Source organism: Accipiter gentilis, chromosome 16, assembly GCF_929443795.1.
Source record: "Accipiter gentilis chromosome 16, bAccGen1.1, whole genome shotgun sequence".
In the NCBI taxonomy this organism is placed as follows: Eukaryota; Metazoa; Chordata; class Aves; order Accipitriformes; family Accipitridae; genus Astur; species Astur gentilis.
The window spans coordinates 24,387,693-24,414,037 of NC_064895.1; the positions used below are offsets into that span (position 1 = coordinate 24,387,693).

General features: G+C 52.6%; 1 protein-coding gene across 2 annotated transcripts in view; it reads left to right on the top strand.

Moving 5' to 3' along the window:
* Nucleotides 1–26,345, top strand: part of TNFRSF21 (TNF receptor superfamily member 21) — a 1,117,265-nt gene that overhangs the window by 1,059,254 nt on the left and 31,666 nt on the right. For both annotated transcript variants that reach the window (XM_049818450.1, XM_049818451.1), the window contains exon 2: nt 23,240–23,303. In XM_049818450.1, the coding sequence (XP_049674407.1) occupies nt 23,259–23,303 (45 nt within the window). In that variant the 5' untranslated portion in view covers nt 23,240–23,258. The remainder of the gene's footprint in view (nt 1–23,239; nt 23,304–26,345) is intronic.

The following is a 26,345-nucleotide window of genomic DNA, read 5'->3' on the forward strand; positions in this document are numbered from 1 at the left end:
CAAGAAGCAAAGCTGTAGGAAAGGACAACAAGGTCTTACACTAAGCCAAAGCCCAAGACTTTCCATATCCTTCTATTGCATTGCTCCCAGCAGCTTCCTTCCCTTCTTCTGTTAAAGACAAGATGGTCTCTTCTCGAGGTCCCCCCACAGAGGGGCTGCTATAGGGCAGTAGCCCACATGTCAGAGCCTCACGGCGTGTGGGATAATCCAGGCCTACCAAACGGAATAACGTGTGTAATGCCTAGTTAGCCTGAAATGGTGCGGATAGCTCCAGGCAAAATAAAATATTTAGTTTCCTTAACTGGAAACTGGAGGGAGGGCTGCTAATTCCAGTACTGTTCGACTCTGCCACTAGTTTGAGGGCAAAAATAAATATCATTGCTGGTAAAAGGTAGGGATTGCAGAAAGGTTGGTGGGATGATCGGTAACTGCGGTGACAGAGCAGTTGTACTGTGGTCTGTATCTCTTCCAGCATAGGATGAATATCACTCCATGCAGTGGGATATACTGGGGAACGAGGGACACAGCCAGTGCCTATAGGATGGCTATATCCTAGAAAAGGATTTGAGGGATTTAGGGGGATCATCTGTACCAGCTCACAGTGCAACGTTGCAGCAAAAAGAACTGAGGCTGAAGAACAGATGGGAAATCTGTTCTTTAGTCAAACACAAGCTGTTGAACTCAACAGGAGGAGCTGGTTACATGTTATCATTCAGTGTCAAACAAGAAATCAAACTAGATGTTCCAACAGAATGTAAGTTTATGATTTGCCAAGGGTCACACATGATGTTTATCATAAAGAAGAAACTTGAAGATGTGTCTTTGAAGCCCCATGGCCAATGTCCATCCTCTGAATCTCTCTCCCTTTTATAAGAAATATCAAACAGTTCTCATTCCTTTTCCCTTCCTTCCCCTCCCCTTTGATAAGGAGTGGGCTAGCTGGGAAAGTTACGGTTGTGTAAGGCTGCACCCAGTGCTGTTAGTGGGAAAGCTGCTTTCAAGCAGAAATTCTGATTCCAGCACAATCTTGTTGTCCTGCTGCACCTTGTGCTCAATCCTACCTGCATCCTATAGTACCAATCTTCTGCAGATCCCACCGCTGTGGGCACCCGCTGTGATGTGAAACATGGGTCCAAGGACTTGGTCCAGAGGTTCTTCTCGTCCCTACTATAACTGCCCTGGGTTTCATATAGTTTGCTCCACCTCACTGCTCTACAGTAATGGTGGGTCACCAGTTCAAAGGGGCTCAAAGCTAGGATTCGGTTTGGAAAAACATCAAAAAGGGTGACTGCTCTTGGCGTGCTGGCAGCACTTGTTAACTTGATGTCAGAGCTGCTACTCCAGAGACGTGGGAAGTGACACGCGGATCATCTGGGAAGCTTGGCAGTACTTTCACTGCAAGCGGTTCAGCTGTGTTCCTCGGGGAGAGAGTAGGAAGTGTCCTCATTTCCCCAGGAGCACGAGGCACAGTGTACTTTTAGCATGTGTGCATGAGAGCCGTACCTTCACCTGGGTACTGGGACCAAAGGATATTTCCTTCCCTCTCACAGAACCATATCACAAGGGAGACATAGTAGTAATACTCAAGAGGTCAAAGATGTTTTTTGCTGGAGGGCTGGGAAGAGAAGGGTTATAACGTCCTTTCCCATCCAAGCCTTTGGGAAATCTGCTGGAGCTGCAGAGAGAGCCTCTGTGTCTCCACTGGCCAAGAGCTGAGCTGCCTAGGAGGGACGAGCTCCACGGAGGAGTGCTCTGGACAGGGTTGCGAGCAGGTTCCCTGTGGTGCGAGATGGAGCCTGAAGAGCAGCAGGGAAACTGTGTGAGTCAGCAGGTTTGCCTCCTCAGTCATGGCTGCATTCAGGTCTCAGCTGTAGGAAACTTCCTCCTTTCCATGTCTTTGCACACTAACGTCACCGCAAACGCAACGAAAGCCCAGAGAGTTGTGGTTCCCTGTGGTGAGACCTCCATGCTGACCTGCTCTGGTAGCCAAGGAAGGTTCATCCTCCTGGTTTGGACCGAGGATGACATTTAGTCTCAGGAGAAGTGGGAGGAGGAATGAGGCAGGCTTCACGGGGCTGTTTCTTGTATGGGACCTGCTGAATGCTCAATAATTTTGTTGCAGATCCTGTAAAAGCAGATCTGCTTGATGAACCTGATAGGTAGAGGCCTGTATTCCCATTTCAAGGTAGCCAGAGTTGTTGTATGACTGTCATTCCTCAGTGTGGCCTCAGCCATCCCCATCTTTGCTCCCAGACTGGAAGGACAGCCTAGTTGTTTCATTATTAACCCCCACCAGGGAAGATCCTACTTTGCCAAGACATCCTGTATGGCCGTGAAGATTTCCCCAGACATTCAGATGCCCAATGCCTGCTGATTTCCATAGGGTTCACTGGCTAACATCGTTTTGGTGAGCTGGATTGAGGACACAGCGGCACAGCTGGCATATGCCTTCAATGGGTTGCCTCTACAAGGGGCAGGCATGTCCCATTCCCCCTTCCCACCAGCTCCACACCCAACCTCTTGCTTGTGCCTGCGTGTGGCCATCACGCAGCTGTACAGCCTGTCACATCGGTGAGTTAAGGTCTCCTGCACTTTAAGAGCTGCTCCAGCCCAAGCATGCTGACTTGAACAGCTCAAGTCATGAGTACTAGGGTGGAAAACTCAAAATGAGTGGAGGTTTATCATGGTTTGAGGCTCCCCTATCTCTGGGCAGTACGGGTGTCCCTCAGGCTGCATGCACCCACTTCAGAGTGGTGAAATGATGAGGAAGCATCAGGTATAGTGATGATAGTGATTTTAGCCAGAGAGGAACACACTGCAGAGCTTATCTGCAGGTAAAAGCAATGCTGCAGACAGGAGAAGGACATACATGCTCCCATGCTCTCCATGCCTGGGTGGAACCTGCCGTGACCATCCACTGGCATGGGAAAGTTTGGGATCTTTCCCTTCTTATGACAATGTAGAAAAAGCAAATTATGGATGCAGCTGAAACTAAGCTCCCACAATACCAAGTCAGGTTGGCTGCAGGTGAAAACCAGGCAGACCCTAAAGAAATGAAGAAAATCTCAGCAACGAGGAATGATGAGTAATGACTCTACCAAAGTGGCAAACCGGGAATATGGGGGATGTGGTCAGAGAAGCTGCTATGGGATGGCCTGGAGGACAGGGGAGAGAGAAAAGGAGACTCTGTGGGAAAGACTGTAAAGCTTGTGAGTGTGAAACAGAATCAAATGTCAGGAGAAACTACTGATGGGCAGCGTTCGAGGGGCAGCGGGTGGGGAGTAGCCAGGGGTGATAAGCTATATCCCATACTCTGCTGGTTTCCATCAGAATTTCCTAGGCACTGGGACACAATCATCACAAACAGTTGACAAGCTGCCGGTCATCTCTTCTTGAGGGAAATCCAGTGCTGTGGAGTATGGGCGAGTCCTCCAGGACCAGCTGAAGGACCAACGACCTGGATAACCTGACAAAGGGCTTCTTCACACTCACTCAGTCCCTTGAGCCTGTTACGGACCCAAGGCCAAGCTCAGATCTATGATGGTGGCGACACAAATGTCACCCGACGTTCCCCTCTACCAACTCTATTAGCTCATTGTGAACCTGAGCCATGGCTTTCATCTGACAGTGTCCTCCTGTGCACAGCAGAGTCTCGGCCTCAGGACGGGAAGCCTGCAGGGAGGGAAAGCCTGGAGCTGTAAGACCGGGCAGTGGTGGGGAGGGAAGCATGAGATGTTTGGTGGACTACCCATTCCTCAGGGGAAGGGAGATGTCTTCAGCCCGACGAGTCCCAGGACTGGGATGTGGAAATGATGGAACGACAGCACTGCTGGCAGATCTCCCACTCGCCTGTCCCCAGGAGGATTATGAGAGATTTCCACCGCTCCATGTGCCAGGGCAAGGTGGGACAAGCCAGTTGAGCCACCGGTCCCTGAAGGACACTGCGCCAGGGCCACCGCTGCAGCCATGCCCTCCGCCTGGGCGCTAGCGAAGCTTTTGCTCTGTCTGGGCCAGCTCTTTGCTCCCTGAGCATTTTGTCCTCCAATACTGTCTTTCTCCCTCTCTCTATCACACACATTTTTGGCATTGCTGATGCTCATTCATTTTTAATGCTGAATACACTTTTCCTGCTCAAAGCCTTTCCTAAACATCAGCTAATGAAGCCTCTGCGCTCCCCTCAGAGACTGGCATTGGGCATGATTATCCCCGTGGCAGGGATTTGCCCAAGAGCATGAAACAGGTCAGCTCCATCATTGGACTTGAGCCCGGAGCCGGAGAGCCCCAGGGCTGTGCTCAGGCCAAACATTTACTTCTGGAGCATCCCACCCCCTTTCCCCTGGGAAGGGCACACACGAGTGGTGGGTAAGGCTTGGGGTACAAAGTGCCACGTACGCTTTGGGGCTGATTGCCTCTACAGGCTGAGCTTCACACCCAAACTGCCATAGCAGGTCTACAGCCATATACAATATATGGGATAAGAAGGGTTGTCTTGTCTGTCTGTACCAAACTTGTCAGCTACAATTGCAGAGGTATTTTATTCCCAGCAGAGACCATCAATCACCCGGTTTAAGGTTATAAACAGCAGTTCCTCGGTGAAGGATGTGTGATATTAGCCCCAAAGTCCATGTGTCTGAAAGGTAAATTCATTCACCAGCCTGTCCAGGTTCCCGTTGCCTTGACGTGCCCGGCCCAGGGAGCTTCCCAGAACCAGGAGCTATCTGCATTCCAGCACTAACCGCCTTCAGCTTTATTATTATCATTATTATTATTATTATTATTATTATGGTCTCCTGTATGTCTGCCTGCAGTTTCCTAGAAATGGCAAGTCATTGAAGCATTGGAGGAACAGCGCACAGCGCAAGCAGAGCTGGAGGGGGCAGGGGAGCACCTCCGTGCAAAAATGTTTTCTACTTTCCAGGCGTCAGCTTTGCTTGCAAGTGGCAGCTGGATCACATAAGACAAAACCGAAGAGCAGGAGCCGCTTTGATCTGCAGTGCGGAGCCGGTGCATCTCGCCACTGCAGCCCAGAAATTCCCAGGGATGGCTCGGCACAGAGGGATGCCTGTGCCTGCAGGCTGCCTTACACATTCCCAGTCAGCCCTGTTGAAGGACGCCTCACTCTTTATGTCAAGCTATTTCTTAATGTGTTTTCTTTCCTAGGTGGCATTTCGGGGAATATGCAAATGTCACAGTGTATGATAGGAAAGACATATGAAATACAGTGAAAGGCCCATAAAAATGAAATGTGTGTATGCCTCACCCTCCCTCTTTTCTACTCACATTTTTCTTTCTTTGCATCCAGAGCAGACCAGCTACAGTAGGAGGAAAACCAGCCAGGAAGGCACTGGGCAGACAGCTGGGAACAAGCCATATCAAGTCGTTTGCCTAAGCCCAAAAAGCCCATGCGTTAGAGTGGCAGAACGCTTGTTTCAGTGCCGGCATGACCCTGTTAGAAGGTATTTTTAATCATCATCATCAGACCCAACCCATCTTCTCCCCTCCAGGACAGGGTGGGCAGGGGCTGGCCGGTCCTGCCGCTCCTCGCCGCAGCCCCGTGCGCCTCTTGCTGTCCCCGGTGATGCCCACCCGCACCGCCGAGGGACCGCATCCCCCAGTCCCATGTGTAACGAGGGGTGGCAGGGATGCTGCGTGTGTTTGCCATGGTCCTCCAGGAGCAGGACGGCTGTAACCATCGCTCCCAGAGCTGTCTCGCTGTTTTGCTTTCCAGGTCAGGAGGAGCAAACCTGCCCTGCACCCGAGGCCACAGGCATGTGTGCCAGGGCTTGGGCTGCTTAAAATCTTTCTGAATGGGGTGCTGTAGGGCAATATCAGCTCTGATGCTGGTGCTCTTAATTACTCCACAAGTCCTACCAGTGCCTTGAGTCACACAATTTATTTGGAGTGTCAGGAGAAATAATACACATAGGGCTTTCTTTGGTAAGGTGTATATAAGCACTGCAGTACCAGGAGATGCTGTTAAAGGGGAAGAGTGCAGACTCACAATCTCAGCTGGCTGTTATTTGAAAACTAAACACACAAACAAAAAGGTGCAGCAGATATTTAGTGTTTAGGTGATGTGTAATCATGCGGAGTTGTGTGTGCGGCTGAGGAAGTCAGAGGGGGGGTCTGTAGCATTGCTTTCCTAGACCATATGTTACCCCAGATTTGCCAGAGAAATGCAGCAGCATGCAGGAATGGACACGCTTGGAAGACAACATTTATTCCCTGAGACCTCATCTCACCCCGCAGAATTAAGCGTGATAATCCCAGGGTGGTAATGGCAGTGATTTTTGCTTCATCACCTTCTTTGCTTCAGCCTTGCTTGGAGGGGAGTGGTTGTGTCACATCCTGACCTCAGCAAAGCAGGAACGCTTCTGTTCCCAGTCACAGCCATGGGCACATTTTTCTAGGGTTTTTTTGCTCTTATTTTCATCTCTTCAGCCTGAGATTGCTCTTACTGCAATGACTCACTGAGTGCATATATAAGAGAGAATACTTGGCTAAATGCACAGAGGAGCACAAAGAAACATTAAAATGTGCCAGAAATCAATAGATTTACACCAGTTTTCACTCCTGGTGATTTCAGCGTGTTCACCAAGCCAAAGTTGAGTTTCTCCACTTTGTACATGAGCATCTACAAAATGAACACGTACAACCTACAAGCAAGTATATGGGAGCATGGTCGTGTGTCTTCGCAATTTACCACCTTCCTGAAATTGTCCCTCTGTGAGTACAGAACAGATGTCGACATTATACTTCTAATAAATTCATTGACCATCCAGTTTTGCATGCAGACACGCTGTAATTTTTTCAAAAAGGGACAGAATAAAACCAGAGGAAAGAACTAGTTACTAACAACACCCTCCAAAACTAGAGAGTGTGTGAAAAGTCAGAAGACAAAGCAGAGATGTGAATCTGGTGCCTTGGAAAGTCTGCAAGCAGCTTTATGTGTAAGTCATATTTTACTGGCTTGTCCACTGTGTCATGAATCTCTCCACAAATCTGCATGTAAAAATGCCACCACTAAATTATTAGCTATTAATTATTTGCTGGATTCAAGTGAAAATTACCATAATGTGCCACAGCATCCATAAATACAAGATCCAACAGGGGCAGAATGGCCTTTTGTTTCCCTCTGCAGAATTATATGCATGACCCAGTTTTTTCTAATACTGCAGCGGCAGGAGAGACATAGCATTGTTTGTTCAAAACAAAACGGGAGGGAGGAAGGGCTCTGTTTTGCGATGTACAGTAAATAAACTCTTGGATTGCAGAATAAGACCAGAGAAAGGATGCTCGAATATCTTGCTCCAGCCAGCAATATTTGCAGTGGCATCTCACAGTTAATTATAACATTTTCCTGAACTGTTTGGGGCCAATCTCAGAACCCAATTTCCATTTTTAAATACCCCTCTCCTTTATACTGGATCTCTTGTTTGCGACGCAGATTGGCTTGACCTGCTGGCTTGGGCAGAAGATGAAATCTGTGCTCCCCGGCCCCTGGTGCCTGTGGGGTTTGGAGGGGCTCGGGGCTCCCCGGGTGGCAATGGAAATGAAGAGTGCTGAGGCTTGGATGCCAGTGGAACATCAAAGCTGGGAGGTGCGTGGTCCTCCCCCCAGACAAAGAAAACTCAGCCTCCAGACTGAGTGGTCATTGGGATGAGCGGTGCAAGACATGTCAGCCAGCTCTGGCTGGGGATGAAGATTTTGGTGGCTGAATTTTCACAGCTGAGAACCCCCCGTCCTGGGCAGAGGTGCATCAGTATGGGAGGTGGGGGAGAATCCAGTTTTCCTGGAGAAATAATAGTGCTGGTTTAAGGGTGACCTGATGAAGGGAAAAGGGCGACTCAGTGATTACCTACCATGTCTACACAACCTCCCCCAAGAATCTAGGAAAGAATGAAGTGCAACATGAATTCTTAAGACACAGCCACAACGGTGACATTACGCACAACGAACTCACAGCACAGAAACCTACTTATGTCCTCACACAGGTAATCTGGGAAGAGCCGAGGGAAGGAAGGCAGCGCTGGGAGGGCACACGGCTGTGCCTGGGATGGGGCCATGGCAGGAGATGTGAGGAGGAGGAGGTAGAAGAGGTTCTTCCAACCACCAAGAACAGTCAAAGCAAAGGATGTTATTTTAATTACCCGCAGCTGGAAATGAGACAGGCAGAGACACAGTCCACCAGGTCCCTAGGATGCTGGGGATAAAGTTTCAGCTCAGACGGACAAACAGCTACCGAGATCGGACTGGGACCACGAGGAGCTGGCTGGGAAGCAGAGGGGAGAGTGATTTTGGGGAGAGCGATCACAAAGTGGCAGAATTCATTTTTCTCACAAACAGGGAGATGCAAGAGCAAGGGCAGAGGGACTCTGGACCCAAACCGGCTGATTTCGACACACGCGGGGAAGCCGTGAGTAGCTCCTGAGGAAGCAGGAGGGACGGCACAGCGGGGGAGAGCCCTAAAGGCGCCGGGTGGTTTATCCTGCCAGGAGGAAGGCAGAAAACATGACCACCGACCCCGACACCAGTGGTCCTTCTGCAAACCCAGGGCGGAGGGAGGTGGGAACCCCGGGAGCTCTTACATACCTGCAGCCAAAACCGCCCTATTGCGAAACCCTATGGGAAGGCATGAATGAGTTTCGGCTAACAAGGGTGGGAAAGCAACAGGAGGATCTATAAATACGTCAGAAGGAAAAGAAAGAGGAAAGAGAGTGACCAAGGGATGACTCAGAAAGGGCCAGTGCTGCGTTCACAAAAAAGGTTCCTCGTTGCCAGCTGATTCACTTTAATTACACGTTAATCAAACCAAGGAGCGGTGCAGAAAGAAACCGGCTGGAGACAGTTTAGGTGGGACGGAGGAGATGGAGTCAGCACCGGCGGAGGACAGTCCGGCAGGAGGTGAGCGGAGGAAGCAATTGCATTGCTTTTCCCTGCCACCCTGGGCTAGGAAAGGTCCTGAGGGGCAGAAACCAGCAGACACAATCTCTCTCTCTTTAAAAAGTGGGAATTATACACCAGGAGACTAACTTTGACCCTTGGAAAACTCCCAGAACAAATTATTAAACAAACAGTTGATACAAAGCCAGAGGAGAATATGGGGATAAGAAGAGAAGGTGAATTTGTCAGAAGTAAATTGCCCAAACCAAAGTAATGTTCAGCTTAGGTTCCCTCTTGGGCAGCTGAAATGTGCCGCGATTTAGGTAAAGCTTTTGAAATAGTCCCATCTGACATTTCACAAATTCTCTTAAATTAAGGAAATATGGGAAAGTGAATTTAGGAACAATTGAATAGAAGACACTTGGAGTCACTGCTGATGGTTTTCAGCCAGACAGGGAGGAGATTTTGAGCAGTGTCCTCCTGGATCAGGCATAAAGGTGCTTCTGTTCAATATTTTCATTTTCTGACTTAAATGATGGCCTAGGGAATGCACTTCTAAAATATGCTGGACCACAAACACCTGGGAGGACCGGATGAGAACTGAAAATGAGCTCGAAAAATTGGAGTAAAAGCCTGAATTGAACAAGATGAGATCCAATAAATAACAGCACAAACTGTGACTCTTAGAGGAGCGTATCGAATGCACGGTACCCACCAGGGAGCTCTTACCAGGTGACGGTATGGCAGAAACGGAGGAGGTACTGCAAGTCACAAAGGTCAAGGATGAGAAATCTGCTGTTGGGAAAACACCAACAGAAGAAGCAAATCTCTTTCCAGGATGCAATAACAAGACTGTTGTGTGTAAGCCAGAGGAGGTAATTATTCAACTTTCCTCTGTGCTGATAAGGTCTCAGTTGGACCAAGTCTCCTATTTAGGGTACACTTTGAAAAAGATGTTAATTGATTAAAAAAGATTAAGATATGAATAAGTAGAAAGGTTGAAGGACTTAACTTTGTTTTGCCAGGAAGGAGAAGCTGTGATAAAAGCTGTAGGATACAGCCAACTGTTACAAAGAGCAGATATTAGAGTGTTGCAAGAGGAAATCACATTAAATTGCAACAGGGCAGCTGCTCCATCCCTGTTAACCATCTAGCTGCCTTTTTCTGTCTCTTTTCCCCCAGCACACCCGCTTTGGGATGCAGGGACCGGAGAAGCACAGTGCTCACCCCTTGGGTGCACCGAGGTTGAATACAGCAGCAGAATGGTACCCGCTGCCCCGTTCCCCATCTCCCTCCTCGGTGCCCTCTCCTGCCCGGGCTTCCCAGGCTCTGGCAGGCTCAGCTCAGCTGGACTGACTCAACCAGTGGCCCAGATTTTAGCACTGCTGAGCACAGGAGCAGGGACAAACAGCCACGTCTCTTGAGGTGAATGAAGCAGGACGGGGGTCTGGAGCTGGATGGTCCAGTTTAAGCACCAGGTCATGGGTGTGCGGCCACCCTTGGAGTGGGACGTGTAGCCCCCTGCCTCAGCCCTTCGGACTCTAAGCTGGGTTCAAGCTGTCGGATATGTATCAGTTGAAAATAAACCCAGCGATAATTAAAACACTGTGCAATGCCTTTCCCTTTGGGGGGAAAAAAAAAGAAAAAAAAGAAAATCTGTTTGTATTTTTGGCCTGGTTTTCCTCATTTTTTGCCACAGAAAACAATTCTCTTTAATGATGACTGTTCCACGTTCCCGCTCGTGTTCCTCGCTTTTGTTAATGTGAAGATTTAAATGCACCATTTAATACTGACATGGGCCAATGAACTCATGGTTATGCTTGCACTCCCAGACTGCAAGAAGGATGCACGATTCTATGACAGGCAATTAAAAAACCTATGATAGGATCGTGGAATAAGAAGTAGATGATATATTAAAACAAGGAGCATGTTTAATTTATAAAACCAAGTTATTGCATGCTGTGAAGTGCTAGGGAGAGAAATGAATAAAGAAAGGACTTTGTAGTGTTTCTCGCTATTAAATATTATAAACAGCAATATATGTCTGGCTGTCAGAGCCTCCTGGCAGCTTTGCGTCTCAGGCAGCCCTCTGCCTCCCCTTCCCCCAGGGCAACTTGTTTCCTGTATTTCCAAATCCAGTAAGAATTTTTGTTGCATTAGGCAAAAAACCTCTAACCTCATCATTAGGGACTCTTTGATGCTAGCGATGTGGCCCTGGGGCTGGGATGTAAAGTGGAATTATACAGTTTCGCTATTACAATTCAGCCCCAGCAATTAAAATTTAATAATGAAGACCAGCTCAGCACCCAGATGCTGCAGGGATGAATTTCTTGGGCATGCCCCTGTGCCACGTATGCCCAGTGCGGTGGCCCGAGGCACCGCTCTCCTGGCAGCTGGCTGCCTTGCCAGGAGAGTGGGCTGTCATGGGGGCCCTACTCCCCGTTTAATTTTCGGAGGGAAAGGGAGACATATATGGTGCAAAACACACAAATAATTGCGTTGGATGGCAATTGCGTGGATGGCAATTGCATGGATGGCTCTGTTTTTCCAAGAAGGCTTGATGCAGCAGGGTGCAGCTCTGGTCTCAAAACCCCTCCTAGGAGGGCTGTCAGGTCAGGTTGAGGTCCTGGAGAAGTGCCTGAGCCCACCTCTGCCTCCGGATGGGAAGGCTGAGGCTTCTCCATGGGACCATGCTCCGCATCAGAAGTACGTTATCCTCTGAAAAGCCGTGCCTCCGGCCACGGCAGCTCTGGTGACAGCGGGATGCTACGAGGAACGTTAGCCTGGGATGACCAGAGCGCAGCAGCTTTGCTGAAAGGGGTCAGAGGAAATCCCGGAGAGAAGAAGTCAGGGCAAGACATCTCTGACCCACAGGGAGGGCTGGGAGAGGAAACGGTCCATTAGCAGCTCTTCATCTGGGGGAATCAAAGAGCCATTGTGCCTTGGTCTCTGTGTCCAGCTTTCTCAGCTTGTTTCCACCTCCCTGGGGACAATGCTCCAGCCTCTCACCTACTTCTTACGTCAATGCTTTTCCCAGCAGATTTCCCCATCTGTTTATCATCTCTGGTGGTGAAGGATCTCACGGGGAGCTCTGCCTGCTCTGCATCTGCTCTTGTGACAGGCTCCGTTCTGTCTGCGAGAGATGAATGAGCAGCCCTGGGGCGGGGAAGTCCTGGGAATAAATACTCCGGTCCGAGGAGGAAGGGACCTTTCCATGGCGAGGGTGAGACCCTGCACCACTGCTGTGGTAAGCTGGGGAAGAATGGGAGCTCCTTGTCAAAGGAGCCAAAGGGGTCTTTGTCTTCATCTGCAGGAAAGAAATGGCATTTTCCCACATGTCTCGCTTCATACGGCCTTTTAAGGTACTGTTGCTCCTTGGGTAATTAGTGGAGAAGAATGTTATTCTGCCTTGTCTCTACCAAATGCCACGACCATCTCCCAACGCACTTGTCGGCCAAAGGACTTGCACACGGCAAAGGAAGGTGACTAACAGATCCTGGGCCAAACGTACTCCACACCAAACTGGCTCTGAGGGTCAGCTCAACCCGGGGGGACCTGCGTAATGAGGGGAATAAACCATCAAGCAAGGACAGAGAAGTCCAGACCACCCGCTCCTTGCCACACACAAGTATGTGTCCCCTGCCTCCTCAAATGGCTGCACAAACTAGATGTGTGTTGAGGGATATCTCACCCAGGCAGCCAAATGGACTCCCACAGCCTGAAAGGACAGTTTCCCTTCCCTCCTGACAGTCCTCTGGCCACCGGAGGACACAGAAGCCCCTAACTCTTGAGTGTTTCGCAGTGAAGCGCTGGCAGGAAAAGTCCTCTCTGATGTCCCCCACAAGTCCTCCCCTTGGCACTGGGTGGTGCAGAAGGTCTTCTTGTGAGACGTGGTTCTGCTGTTCTTGGTTATTTCATTGGCCTACATTGCATCGTCGCCTGAGCTTCCAGCCATCACAAATTCCCAAATAAGCAGAACTCCCTAAGATGCAGGTAGGTCCTGGAAGGGACTTTCCAAACCATTTCAAAGCAAAAATCCATGCGACTAGGGCAAGCCCACAAGGCACCTGATGGCTGGTCACTCTCTTTGACTTGATACTTCAAGGATATTTATGAACTTCAGCAAGGACAAATGCCAAGTCCGGCACCTGGGAAGGAATAACCGCCATGCTACAACACAGGCTGGGGTTGACCGGTGGAGGAACAGCTCTGCAGAAAGGGACCTGGGAGTCTTGGTGGACACCAGGTTGACCATGAGCCAGCAATGCATCGTTGCAGCAAAGAAGGCCAACAGCCCCTTGGGCTGCATTAGGCAGAGCGTTGCCAGCAGGTCGAGGGACGGGATCCTTCCCCTCTGCTCAGCACTGGTGACACCACGTCTGGATATTGTATCCAGTTTCCAGCCCCCGATACAAGAGGGACAGGGACACATGGGCGTGAGTCCAGTGAAGGGCCACCAAGATGGTCAGGGCACCGGAGCACATGCCTGGGGAGGGGAGGCTGAGGGTGCAGGGCTGGAGAAGAGAGCGCTCTGGTGGGGATCTGATAGCGACCTCCAATACCTGCAGGGAGGATATGAAGATGATGAAGGCAAGCTCTACACAGTGGTGCATGAGGGGAGGACAAAAGACACCGGGCATAAGCTGAAACAAGGGAGGTTCAGACCAGATATGAGGAAAATGTTCCCACTATGAGGACAGTTCAGCACTGGTACAGCACGCCCAGGGAGGCTGTGCTGCCTCCAAGCTCGGCGGTTTCCAAGACCCGACTGGGTAAAGCCCTGACCGGCCTGGTCTGACCCCAGAGCTGGCCCCGCATGAGCAAGAGGTTGGGCTGGAGACCTCCTACAGTCCCTTCCCACATGAGCTCTCCTGTGATCCTCCAGTGCCCGAGAGCATCCCGCACCCAAGACACAGCGTGCATCTGTGGCCGAGTTGGTGCCAAACGCTGCCTTCCTATCTAGGAACAGGACTGGCGATTGCTTCTTCTCCCTTGCTGTGGGACCTCCACCAAACCCACAGCTACCAGATGGCCGAAATCTGCCTCCCCCCCAGCACTAGCAGAGGCAGGGGGAAGCGGGGAGCCTCCCGGCGCTCTCCCAGGCATCCCTAACCACAACATATTGTTCTGGGCATCACACAATAGCCCCAGACGGAGCAGGGCGTCGCGGGGGGGTGGGATTCACAGTCACGTCCTGGATGCTGCACGTCACCCCTAGGAACAAAGCCTTGCGGGAGAGGGCAGGGGGCTGTGCCCGCTACCCCTCCCTGCCTCGCGCGGGGTGCAGGAGGGTCGAGGAGTACAGCCCTCCTTTCTCTGTCGCAATCAGCATTTCATGATCCAAACTCAGCGATCGTAAAAGTCCCCCACTCATCTGGTAACAATAACGAGCCGGGGAACAGCTCGTCCCTTGCCCGGCATCACGTCACTCATGAGGCGATGCGGCCAGAAGTGAACCTCCCCGTGCTCCTGCTCTGAGTCTCTCCTCTTCCACTCCTGCTTGAGCGCAAGGTTAAGCCGGCGATGGAAACTGGAGGTCCGCAGGCACTCCTGTTCCTGGGTCGAATTCCTCTCACTCCATGACCTCAAGACCTTAGTTCAACACAACTGCTGTCAGAAACTGTGCATAAAAAATGGGCTGCCCTTGGGTTTTGACTTTATATAGGGAGTCTTCTTCTGAGAGAGGACAATATGGGTTTTCTGCTAAAGGCATCACTGAATAGCTAAGGATGAGTAGTGGCTAATGGGGGTGGTTGGATGGATGGATGGATGGATGGATGGAGAGATGGACGGACAGATGTGGATGGACAGATGGATGGATATCTGCTGCCTGGGAGAAATGCATAGCCTGAGGCTTGAGACCAATGAACCGAACACAGTGGGAGGCTGCAGGACAGAGGCAGTAGCCAACTTTCCTAGGGGGCCCCGGAAAAGCAAGGAGAAAGGGAGAGTTGAACATTTCTCTGTGTACTTTGGATGGGGTGGTTGTTTATTGTTATATTATCTGCTTTCCTGTTTCCCTTGCCTCTCTTCCTTTCAGTGGAGCACTGTTTTGTTAAGTTTCTTTGTTCACAAGTGGGGAAGGATAGCTGGGAAGGGAAGCAGGGGAAGGATGGCTGCGGCATGGCGGTGGGGGAAGGAGAACAGAGGCAGAATGGTGGGGATAGGCTTGTGGGGCAGGCTAGTCCCTTGAGTACCCAGGCTGGTTTGGCCAAATTTTTCCCAGGTTTCTCACTGGAGATTAGTGATGTGTTTGTAAGGACCCTCAGAAATGAAAGGTTCCTTAATTGCCCTCTTGTTGCTGCCAGAAAGGTTGCATTTATTACAGCATTTACCGCTAGACAGGGCAGCATCTAAAGCTTTTAGGGCTGTGCCCTGGCTCATTTTCAAGGACAACTTGCTCCATAGACACTTCAGAGCTTGAAGAGGAGGTTCCCTGAGGTGAAATGGAAAGAACTGGGCTAAGAGCGGGAACGTGGTGGCTACACATCCAGCCCTGTGCTACATCTAACCAAGCTTATCTCGTAGGCATGGCACTGGGCATCCCACCGTCCCACCGCTACTCAAACAGCAAGTACCCTGCAATGATGGGGCAGAGCTCAGGGTGAGGTGAGCTACAAGCAAGGCCTGGAGCAACCCCAGAACTCCCACGGCACCTCCCAGCCATCACCGTGCCATGGTGGTCATTCCCCAGCTGTTGTTGGGATTGTCCCAGCAACCTGCCAACATCTTTGCCCAGTGCCCCCAGTCTCAGACCTTTCACCCCAGTTATCATTGTAGCCCCAAATGACCATGTCCACTTTTTCTCTGACCCCATATAACTTGGGAATCGGCTCTGATGCAGCATTCGCACCCATAGTGTGAATCCTTCACCCACGGGCTGCCTGGGACCATCCTCCCACCCCTGCCCCGTTGCTCTCCCTTGCATCAGCTTTGTTGTTGCACAGCCTCCACATACCCAAACTACTAACCTGGCATAAAAATAATGAGTGAGAAAAGGGAACAGGTTTCTGCTAAGTCAGTGCTGAATCGGCCAGTGTGACGGCTAAGACAGAGGGGAGGACAGAGGCTGGTGGCCTGAAGCTGCTGGAGAAGGGACAGGAATGAGACTTCCCTGGTCAGCAGTGGCAAACTCTTAGGTCGGTTCAAGCTGATGCGTTTGAGCCGTGGCTGAAGGTGATTTGAGCTCGGGGAGTGGGACTTATCCTCCCTTCTCCCTGTTATCCAGCCTGAGTATAACTGTGGTGGCAAACAGGACCAGAAACCATCACAGGAGAGAGTCTGAAAAGCTGCCAGGGGACAGGGAGAAACTGCCGAGTCCCTAGGAAGGACCCGGGGGCTGGTGAAATGGGAGGGACGTGTCCTTCAGGTGAGCTGGCCCGTGACCTCTGCGCTGCTTTGCACATCAAGCCCTGAGAAGGGGCGTTAATCTCTCCAGCAATAATCTGCACTAAAGATTCTCTCCTCCAGAGTAATTTCGCACCAGGGCTAATACTAAACTTCCTGGAGGAGGATTTGCATGCAGTAAAAATGTGTGAAGGCAGGAGAGTGCCAGACTGCAGGGAGTTTCCTGCAGGCTCTTCTTGCCTCCTAAATTGGTGCTTAAAGTAAAGCTTGAGCTCCCCTGCGCTGGAGGTCTTGCTCCTTTGGGTCTTCATCTCCACTGAAAGCTTTCCATGGCATAACCAGCTCCTTATACAACCCACCAAGCTACTCTAATCAACAGTAAGTCTATACATTAGTCTCTAAGCTATGTCTGCTTATGTGATGATTAAATAGCCTGAACTGATTCAAATCAGCCAAACTTGGGTGAGGCTTTTAAAGTTGTGCAGGGCTGTGGGAGCTCACGAAAGATGCAAAAATGGCTCCAAGCCCACGGTGCCAGGGACATCCAGCCACCGCCTGGACCCCAGGCAGATGCCTACAGTCACATTAGGCTGCTCCATGCACGCTATCCACCACCGAATGCTCCAGGGAAAAGGCTGCCTCGCAGCGGGGAACACCCAGCGCTGCTGGGACTGGCGTTGCACAAATCCCGGTGATTCAGAGACCCGACACGTTCCCAGGCTCCATCACCTATGTATGCTGTGAGTGATACACTACTAATTTCCCTGGTGGCTCTCTGTATCGTTCATGATTTCAGCCTCATGTCCCCCATGCTACAGTGTCTGCTGAGCCCTCCCCACCCAGGGGCTCCTCCACACCCATCATCATCCTCACAGATGCAGGGGAGGCTGTTTGCCTTCCTCGCCTACTGCCATGCTGTGACCTGATATCTGGCAGAGCCTCTGGAAGGCTCTGGGATCTCGTTCCTGGCTGGCAGTAACCCACGTGGAGGGACTCCTTGCCCTTCTTCAAGGACACTGAGTTTTACGTGTGCTTGTATTGCCTGGTCAGGCGTTATTTTAAGCTTTTTGCATCTCTTTGCAGTCACCCTTAGTGACTGCCCTGGATAACTCCGTAGCCTGCGCAAACACGTCAAACATGATGCACAGTGCAGAGCTCCTCTGAGTTACTTCTCACCCCGTCCATCCTCCCACCACGAACTCCGTCATCTGGTGGCCGTAGCCCCCTTGGCACAGACACGTGCACAGCCCTGCGTGCCCTCAGCCCCGAGGCAACAGAACCGTGGGGTCCCCCTTACATCAGGTGGTTGGGAGGAGACCTATAATTATCTACGAACGCTTGGTAATGAGGTCCGCCCCACTAGGTACAGCTGGGGTGGCTGAGCAAGGTCACTTGGGAAAAAAACCCAAGGCTGGCTTTGAGCTCTCGCTCAAGCAAAAAAAGCGTGGTGCAGGGCCGAGCGAAAAAAAGCCTGCTGCGATAGTGGTGGTGAGAGTTATTTGGTGGTTCATCTCCGTACCAGAAGGATTTAGGCTGGGTTAGGCAGCGGCTGCCCGTGCCGCTCCGATGGTCCTTCTGCAGCATCACATGCGCCGGGTAATCCGACACAAAAGGGACCTTGTGTCCACAGCCGACACGAATCACAGATTTGCAGAGGACTTGTTCGGTGTCTTTTTGTGGTGTTGGACCTACATGAGCGCACAACCCTCCCAGGAAAGCAATTGGTTTTGGGAAACTCGTACCAAGTTTTGCAGTGCTCTTCGTTCGAAAGCTCTGCAAACCACTCCGTCACCCGTGTCACCTCCCCATCCCACTCAGGCTGTGCTGGGCTCAAATGAGCAAGACAACACGTAGTCTTCTGCTTAGTGTGAAGCTCTCGGCCTTGCTGCCAACTCTCTGATCGTGGCTATACCACTTAATTCGCTGCCTTGATTTCTCCAGTGTAAGCTTAGGGACATAGCAAGGCTTTCAGACACGCGTAAAAATGATCTTCATAGTTTTTCATTTGCAACTTCATGACCATCAAGATGCCCCACCTGAGAGCAAGGCTCTGCTTTGTTAGGTACCATTCACGCCTCAGCCCCAGAGCACTTGCACCCAAGGAGCAGTAGGAAGGTGAGTAAGGGCACTGTACGATGTGCCCAGAGTCACAGTGGTTTTGGTGAGGTTGACACGAGCTTCCAGGCTCTGAAATCTGGGCCTCGCTCCCCAGCTGAGCCAAAGGAGGTCCCGCAAAACAGGACTCCATATAATCAAAGGGATAAACCCCCCCAACAGAGGCATTAACTTTACATACATTCATTATTTTTTCCTCTGAAAGGTGCAGACGTGACTGCTGGGCTTGCCCCACCTGCGCCGAACGCTGAAGCTTTCAGACGGAGATAAACTGTTCTGCTTTGCAGCTCTTGTGTTACCGTACTGCTCTGGGGGCAGAAGGGAAGCTTCTTTACAGCGAGTCTCTGACCTGGAAAGGATTTGACACGCCAGCCCCACGCGCCCCTCTCCCCTTTCTCGCCAGGGGCAAAGATGCAGCGCCAGCTGTGCTTCACATGCAGCCTCATCTCCCCATCTTACCTGCCGGTTATCTCACAGCCGTTACCCTGGACGCAGGGTTAAAGTCTTGTTTATGCACTTGCCCTTGCCGTCAGCTGCTGAGCTTCTCCTTTTATAAGGTCCTCTGGGAAAACAGGCTCTTCAGCTGTGCATCAGCCTTTTCCAGAAGAGAGATGAGCTCAGGAGTGATGGTGACCAAACCTGCATCGAACGGTGCCGCGTTCCATTTCCCACCTACCACCTCTGGCTCCCCGGCTCCTTGCCCTGACATCCCGCGGGCTACCTAGGTAGGAAATCCATCCCTGATAACACACCTTCGTTAAGGAAATCTCTCTCCTTCACGATGCTTCTCGGTCAATGGAATCAAAATAATACATGAAAGCAACTTGCTGCTGGTGAAAAGTTTTAGGCAGGGACTGGATTCTCTACAGGGAGACCCAGACTCATCTTGGCTCTGTAACGGAGAACGCGATTTTGTTTTCCCCCAGCGAAAGATGAGGACAGCTCAGTTCATAAGGAGATGGCAGAAGTGCACTCTGTCCCCGTCTGGACAAAGGGCCACGGGGGAGCTGCTCTGTCTGCTGATCTGGAGGACATTCTCATGCTCTTTTTCGGTTGCCATCTCACACTGGAAGACCAACGTTTTCTCATCTCACCTCAACCACCCAAAAGACCTTCCCGCAGGCAATCCTGCATTTGCCATGGATCCTGCTAGAAACCACTGTGTTTATATATATGTGTGTGTGTGTATATATATATATCTATATTTTCCTGCTGGGAACATCTGCTTTTGGTAGACATTTCCCTTCCCAATTTCCTGGAGATCATAAGGAGGGCCAGAAGAGCAAGAACTCTCACCCAAACTCTCCTTTCCCTCACCCAGGGAAGTTTACGGGCTTTGTCGGTTTAACTTCCCAATTTATGTTAATGCAAGCGATAACTGTGGTTTCGATATGAATTGGAGTTGTGACTTTTCCAACGCAGTGGCTACTTTCCCATAACAGCAACAGAACATAGAAATGTTCTGTTTCGACCGGATATGTGGAAGCGATTGTCCACGTACAGAGAGAATGAGAAAGTCCAAAGGTAAAATACATCTGCCCCGTTAGCCTGGCTTCTTTTATTGCAAATAAATGATGAGAAATCGCTTGCCAGCAAACTACTGGTTTCTCCAGGATGAAGCAAGTGATGGTTCTGTAGGGTATTCTTTAACATTTCCCCAAATACTTCTTTTGGCAAAATAATTCCTCCCATTTCATGAATGTGCTTTAAACAGCCCCAGATGACTAAGCAGGACCACTGCCTTTTCCTCGCAAGAGAGGAGAGCTTCCCGTTGAAGAGAAGATGGTTTCTGGTGGCAAAGCAGGTCAGTGGATGCTCCTCCGTCACTCACTCGGGCTCCCACCATCGTCTTAGCGGAGACCCAGGGATCTCGGGACAATATGAGCAGCGAGGTTCACCACCTCTGATTAAAAATACCCTCCCTCTTGTTTTTTTAACAGAGTTACCAGTTTGCTGACCGGCTTGATCCCCTGGGCCTGTATTTGCATGACTCACGGGGTGGCACAAGGGGGAAAAGGGAACTGAATGCACGGAGGCGAGGAGGAACTTCTTGAGCTGCTGCCGCCACCGAAAACACTTAACATGAAACTCCGACCTCAGTCAACTGCTTCCTTATTTTCCTTCCAAAGATCAAGAAAAGTGGACATGCAGCAAGTTGGACGTTAATAAGCAAGTTATGTGACAGCCAGCATGAACCAGTCTAGGCAACGTGACTGGTGTTTTTCATTACAAGGGCTGCAAGGGGGGGTGGGATGGGAGATTTACAGATCAGCCCACACGTTTTTGGATAATCTGTGGACTGCCTTTAGGTTCTGTATAAATAATACTAATTAAAAGCGGATGTAACTAATTGGAATCCATTCCACGGCAGTAACATGATCCATCTTATTGCCAATCCCCTGAGTCACTCCGTCCTCTGGATGATTGTTTTTCTGCTTTTCCCTAACACATTCTGAACGCTGCCTTTCACGCTGCCGATGGATCCAGCGTGGGTTGATGCTGCCGGGGCATTGCAAACCCTCTTCTCGCCCAGACACAACCAGCCCGCTTCGCTCTGCACCAGAGGGGCAAGACTTCTCCATTCACTCGTATTCTTCTTCCTATTTCATCAGAAAGCCGCACAATTTAAAACTCAAAATCCCCTCCACCATTCACAAGTCCGGCGTTGAGCCGGTGGCGTTATCGCCTATTATTTGCCCAATTTATTTCCAATTAAACGTAGCGATAGGCATCCCAGGTTTCCTTCTGGGCAGCCTTACTGGGTCTCGCTCTGCATCGTGACCTCTATTTGGGATGAGGCTCCCCTTCCTTGACCTCCTGGGAAGAGCACGTCGTTCCCGGGTTTGGTGGCCCCGGGGGGGAAGGCAAAGCCCAAAGCAGGGCTCTGCGGCACTTGCACAGCAGCGCGGCCAGCTGTGGAGGGAGGAAGGTCCTCTCCCTGCACGTGTGAGACGGTTTGTCATGTCCCCTCCTGGGAACGGCAGTCCTGCCACTGCCACCCCGGCTCTGGGAGGGAAGCTCTTCTCCAGGCTCATTCCCAGGCTCCTGAGGGTCGTTGCTCCCTTCCAGGATTAGATAGGGAGAACGTACGGGGAGAAAAAGTCTGCCTTGGCTGGGAGAGGAGCCTTCTAGCTGGATTCAAACCTCCCTGAAGGCAGGGGGAGGCTTCTTGTGGGCTTCGGAAGGGTTTGGATGACACCCACACCCTTGTAGAGCAAGAATGCCACTTTTTTTTTATCTTTTCCCAGATTTTCTGTCATTCACAGGGCTTCTGTGCCGTTCGCTTTGGTGTGGCACTGAAACCCTCCCTTGTTTCACCTGCCTTCAGGATGCCTCCAGAAGGTGGCTGTCGGTCAGTAGGGTTTTTGCGGGCTCTGGAAACCGGGTGTTCGAATGTTTTCCTCTACAGACAACCAGCAACGTAAAGAGTCATAGAACCCCTTGATTTGGTGCACTCGCAAACCCTGAAGGCCCCGACCCGGCCTTACCTGGGGCCTCCCCCACCCCTGCCCTGGTCTCCCAATGGGACCCTGCACCACGCTGAAACCTCATCTCTGTTCCTATCTCCTGGAAGAACCTCGCCCTTCCCCGGCAGCCCTTCCAGCCCTGTTTATGGCCCCATCTCCCGTTCGTCCCTGGATAACCCAGGACCTGGATAACTCAAGACCTGGATAACCCAGGACCTGGATAACCTGGATCTGGACAACCCAGAACCTGGATAACCCAGAACCTGGATAACTCAGGACCTAGATAACCCAAGACCTGGATAACCCCGGACCTGGACAACCCCGGACCTGGACAACCCAGGACCTGGACAACTGAGGACCTGGACAACACAGGACCTGGATAAACCAAGACCTGGATAACCCAAGACCTGGACAAGCCAAGACCTGGACAACCCAGGACCTGGATAACCCAAGTCCTGAATAACCCAGGACCTGGATAACCGAAGACCTAGATAACCCAGGACCTGGATGATAACCCAGGACCTGGATGATAACCCAGGACCTGGATAACTCAAGACCTGGATAAGCCAGGACCTGGACAACCCAAGACCTGGATAACCCAGGACCTGGATAACCCAGGACCTGGATAACTCAGGACCTGGACAAGCCAGGACCTGGATAACCCAGGACCTGGATAACCCAGGACCTGGACAACCCAGGACCTGGACAACCCAGAACCTGGATAACCCAGGACCTGGATAACCCAAGACCTGGACAACCCCGGATCTGGATAACCCTGGACCTGGACAAGCCAGGACCTGGACAAGCCAGGACCTGGACAACACAGGACCTGGATAACCCAGGACCTGGACAACCCCGGATCTGGACAAGCCAGGACCTGGATAACCCAGGAGCTGGACAACCCCGGACCTCTTCCCACCCCCGCTCAGCACAAGGCTGAGATTGGAGCTGCCGCCCCCGGACTCGCTGTGGACGACCCCTTCTTCCGCGGGTGGAAGAAACCCTTGACGGGGTGGGGGTGGGGAGGGAAGGAAGCGGCCGGGTGCGCGGCGCCGCGCTGCGCGGAACCGGGCGGGGCGGGGCGCCCCGGCGCGCCGTCTTGCGCGGAACCGGGTGACGCCACAAAGGCCGCCCCGCCCCGCCCCACGTGCGCACCGCCCCACGCCGCGGCAGTGCGCAGCCGGCGGCCCCGCATGCAGGTGGGAGCGCGGCGGGCGGCAGGGCCCCCGCCCGGCCCCGGCCCCGGCCTCGGCCCCGGCCCCGCCGCCATGGGCGCCTGTTCCCCCACCGCTCCGCGCCGCCGGCTACCGCCGCCGGTCCCCCGCTCCGCCGCCGCGTAAGGGCAGCGCGGCTGGACGGGCAGAGCCTCGCCCGCAGCCCCGCTGAGCGGCGGGGGGTGGGGGGTGGCGGGGGGCTCGGCTTCGGCTTCGGCCCCCGGCCGCCAGCATGGGGGCCGCAGCGGCGTGCCGGAGCTCCGTCGCCTTCCTCACGGTAAGTGTGGGTCATGGGGGGGGGGGGGGGGGTCCGTCCCTGCGCGCTCCGCGCAAGATCCGCGCAAGATCCGCGGGGGCGCGGGTGGGTGGGGATGTGCTGCAGTGCGGGGCTGCCCGCCCGCCTCTCCTGCCTGGGGCGGGGAGGGTGGGATGGGCACGGACACGGACACGCGTGCTGCCTGGCTGGTGGTGGGCAGGGGGGTGTTTTTGGGGGGGGGGGGGGGGCTGTGCGTCTGTTTGGGTGTCCTGCCGCTCCCCTGTGCCTCCCGCGGGGGGTGCTGCCCGCCCCGGCCCCTGCGCCCCCGAGCCTGGCGGGGTGCGATGTCCCCTGCTCCATCCTCTCCGTCGGAGGGTGGCATCCTGCCCGGGGGCTGTGCCCGCACCTCGGGGTCTGAGCGGATCCTCGCTTCGCCCCCCTGCCCCGCTCCCGAAACTCCGCACTGGGCTGGGGTCTGTCCATCCGTCCGTCCGTCCATCCATCCCTCCCAGCTGCTTTTCTTGGACAGGCAGCAAAACTCACTGCTGCTCATGGAAGGCAGCCGCCCTGGCTTAACACGGAAATATTTTCCCGTGGGTTCGCCTCCAGGTTTACCTGCCCAGGTAGGGCCCTTCCCCATCGGTGCTTTAGGGCTACATCCCGTCTTTTTTAGGGGAGAGACGGTAATTCGGTGTGTCAGGCACATGCCGCAGCTGCTGCGGCTGGGTTGTGTAACCGAGGAGTCCACTTGCTCTTGAACTCAAGGTGGATCTTAGCAAGCTGGTGCTGGCTCGACGGGAATCCCAGTAAACAAAAAAAGTAGTCTAAAGCTGGAAGAGCGTTAGCCGGGAAACAGCCTCGTTGCTTTGGAGGCGAAGGTTAACCTCGCGCCGTGGTGGAGCGGCCGGGGTCCGTGCACGGTGCTGGCTGGGTGCTCCCGAGCGAGCGCCGGTTTCCCACTGGGAGAACAGGGTGCTGCTGCACATCTGGAAGATGAGATGCTGATGGGGAGCTTGAGGTACGGAGCTCCAGCTGGGGTCCTGGAGGTCAGTCGGGAATGGCAGGTATAGAGGAAGAGGGGGGGGGAGGGGGGGGGGAGAGTGATATCAAGGTGTAGGGAAATAAACCGTGAATTTTGCAAAATGAAGCTGAGACTCTGAGCAAACGCACGCGTATAGCGCTTGTGCACGCGTGTGCTCAACCTCTGCGCGTGCTCATCGTACGCGCGAACGAGCCGTAAGACAAAATTCCCGTTAGCTCGTGAGCTGGCAGGATGCTCCCGTGGCCACTGGCCAGGGTTTCTTCATCCGACATCTTCATCTTCCAAATTTTGGGCAACTCCCTTTGGCACCCCGCAAGGAGCTAACGTCTTTCCAGCCTGATGGAAATACATTCAAATCAATAGTTGGTGGGTCTCTTACTGGCGCAGCAAACCCGAATCCGCCCGGCCGCTTGGTTTTTGAGCGATAGCCGCTTGGCAGCGGCTGCGTAAGGCGGTGTTGGTTGTGGTTTGCCTCGCTTGGCGTGGGCTGTGGGCAGCTGCCGCAAGGTAGTTTCCACCATCTCCCCCCATGTTCTCGCCTCGAACCGGCGTGATGTCTCCTTGCTTTGACTCGGGGGGGTTCGGGAGCCTGGGGGATTTCATCTGCTCGGACCAAAACCGTGGCTGCCGGGGATGCTTGCAAGCTCCGGTCGGTGCCGGCCGCAGGAGTAGCTGCTGGGTTTTCCTTCATGGGGACCAGATGTGCTGGTGCTGCTGTTTTGGCACGCTCGGCTGCCCGCGTTTCACACTCCAGACGTAGTAAAGGGAGTGCTGAGCAGGGTAAGCCCCGGACTCTCGGTTTCACAAACCCCAAACCAGCTGAAACAGCTGGTCACGTTGCAAAAAAGCAGAAACTTGCTTCGCTCTTCGATACTCTCCTCACGGGCAACTTTTTTCAGAGTAACTTGATCCTTTTTGCAGTGAGCGGGGCAGGAGATGGGCTCCTCCTGGCTGCAAAGTTACCATAAAACTTCCAGACCAGTTGATTTGTTTTTCTGGGTTTGTTTTATAATTTTATTTTTCCTCCTTTAACGTCGCAAGCGACTTCCTGGTGCTGGTTGGCGGAGGGTGCCGCTGACCTTCGGGAAGGGCGACGGGCTGCGCAGCCCTTCCCCGACCGGTGCCAAGGCATCGCCGTGGAGCCAGCTGCCGTTTCGACCAAATTGTGCTGGTTTTGCTGGTTCCCAGAGTATCAATTTAGCACTGTCGATCCCTGTTTGCTTACAGCTCTCTGCTCCTGCTCTTCTCTACTGGGGTCAAGTGCCTTGCGTTTAGCTGGGTTTTGTCTTTTTCTTTTGTTATTTTTTTAATTTTTTTTTAATTATTCTTAAATTTTTTAGGTTTATTGCTGCCTCCGCTGCAGGGCTGTCAGCAGGGCGGCACTGTACACAACCCGAGATTGTGACTGTCTCGAGGTGTCACCCCCTTTCAGGACACAAATGCCTGTTGATCCACTAACTTTCTGCTGGTGTTTTGACTCACTGGGCCACCGAATGGCTTTAGGTCCCAAACGAGCTGTTGTATTCCCAGCCTCATCCTCCGTGCATGTGCCTGGGAAGCTTGTGACCCCCTAAAAGCTATTTACCGTGCAGATTAAATCGCCCACGGGGTCTCTCCTGCAGCAGGCAATTATTTAAGAGGATGATGGAGGCACAGCATAGACGTGACCGTTGAGATGGAGTCATCAAGCTGGGTGGCGGTACGGTGGGGCGGCAGGCTCGAGGGTTTGTTCGCAGCCAAGCGCGAAGGTCCCTTTGTCGGAGCCCTTTCCCCGACGTGGGGAGGTGAAAATGAGAGCGTTCCCCAGCCCGATCGGCTTTCCTCGTGCCCTAAAACCTCCACGTGTTGGAATAGGGGAAGGTGGCTGGGAAGTGCCTTTGCCCGTGCGGTGCAGGGCGTTGAGGCTGAGTTGGGGATGCTTTTTGGGATTGCGGCCGCCCCGTCCTGCTTGACCCTCTTGGCTGCGGTGTCAAGAGTTGCTCCTGCGTCGGGCATGGAGAGCAGCACCGAAACTGCTTGAA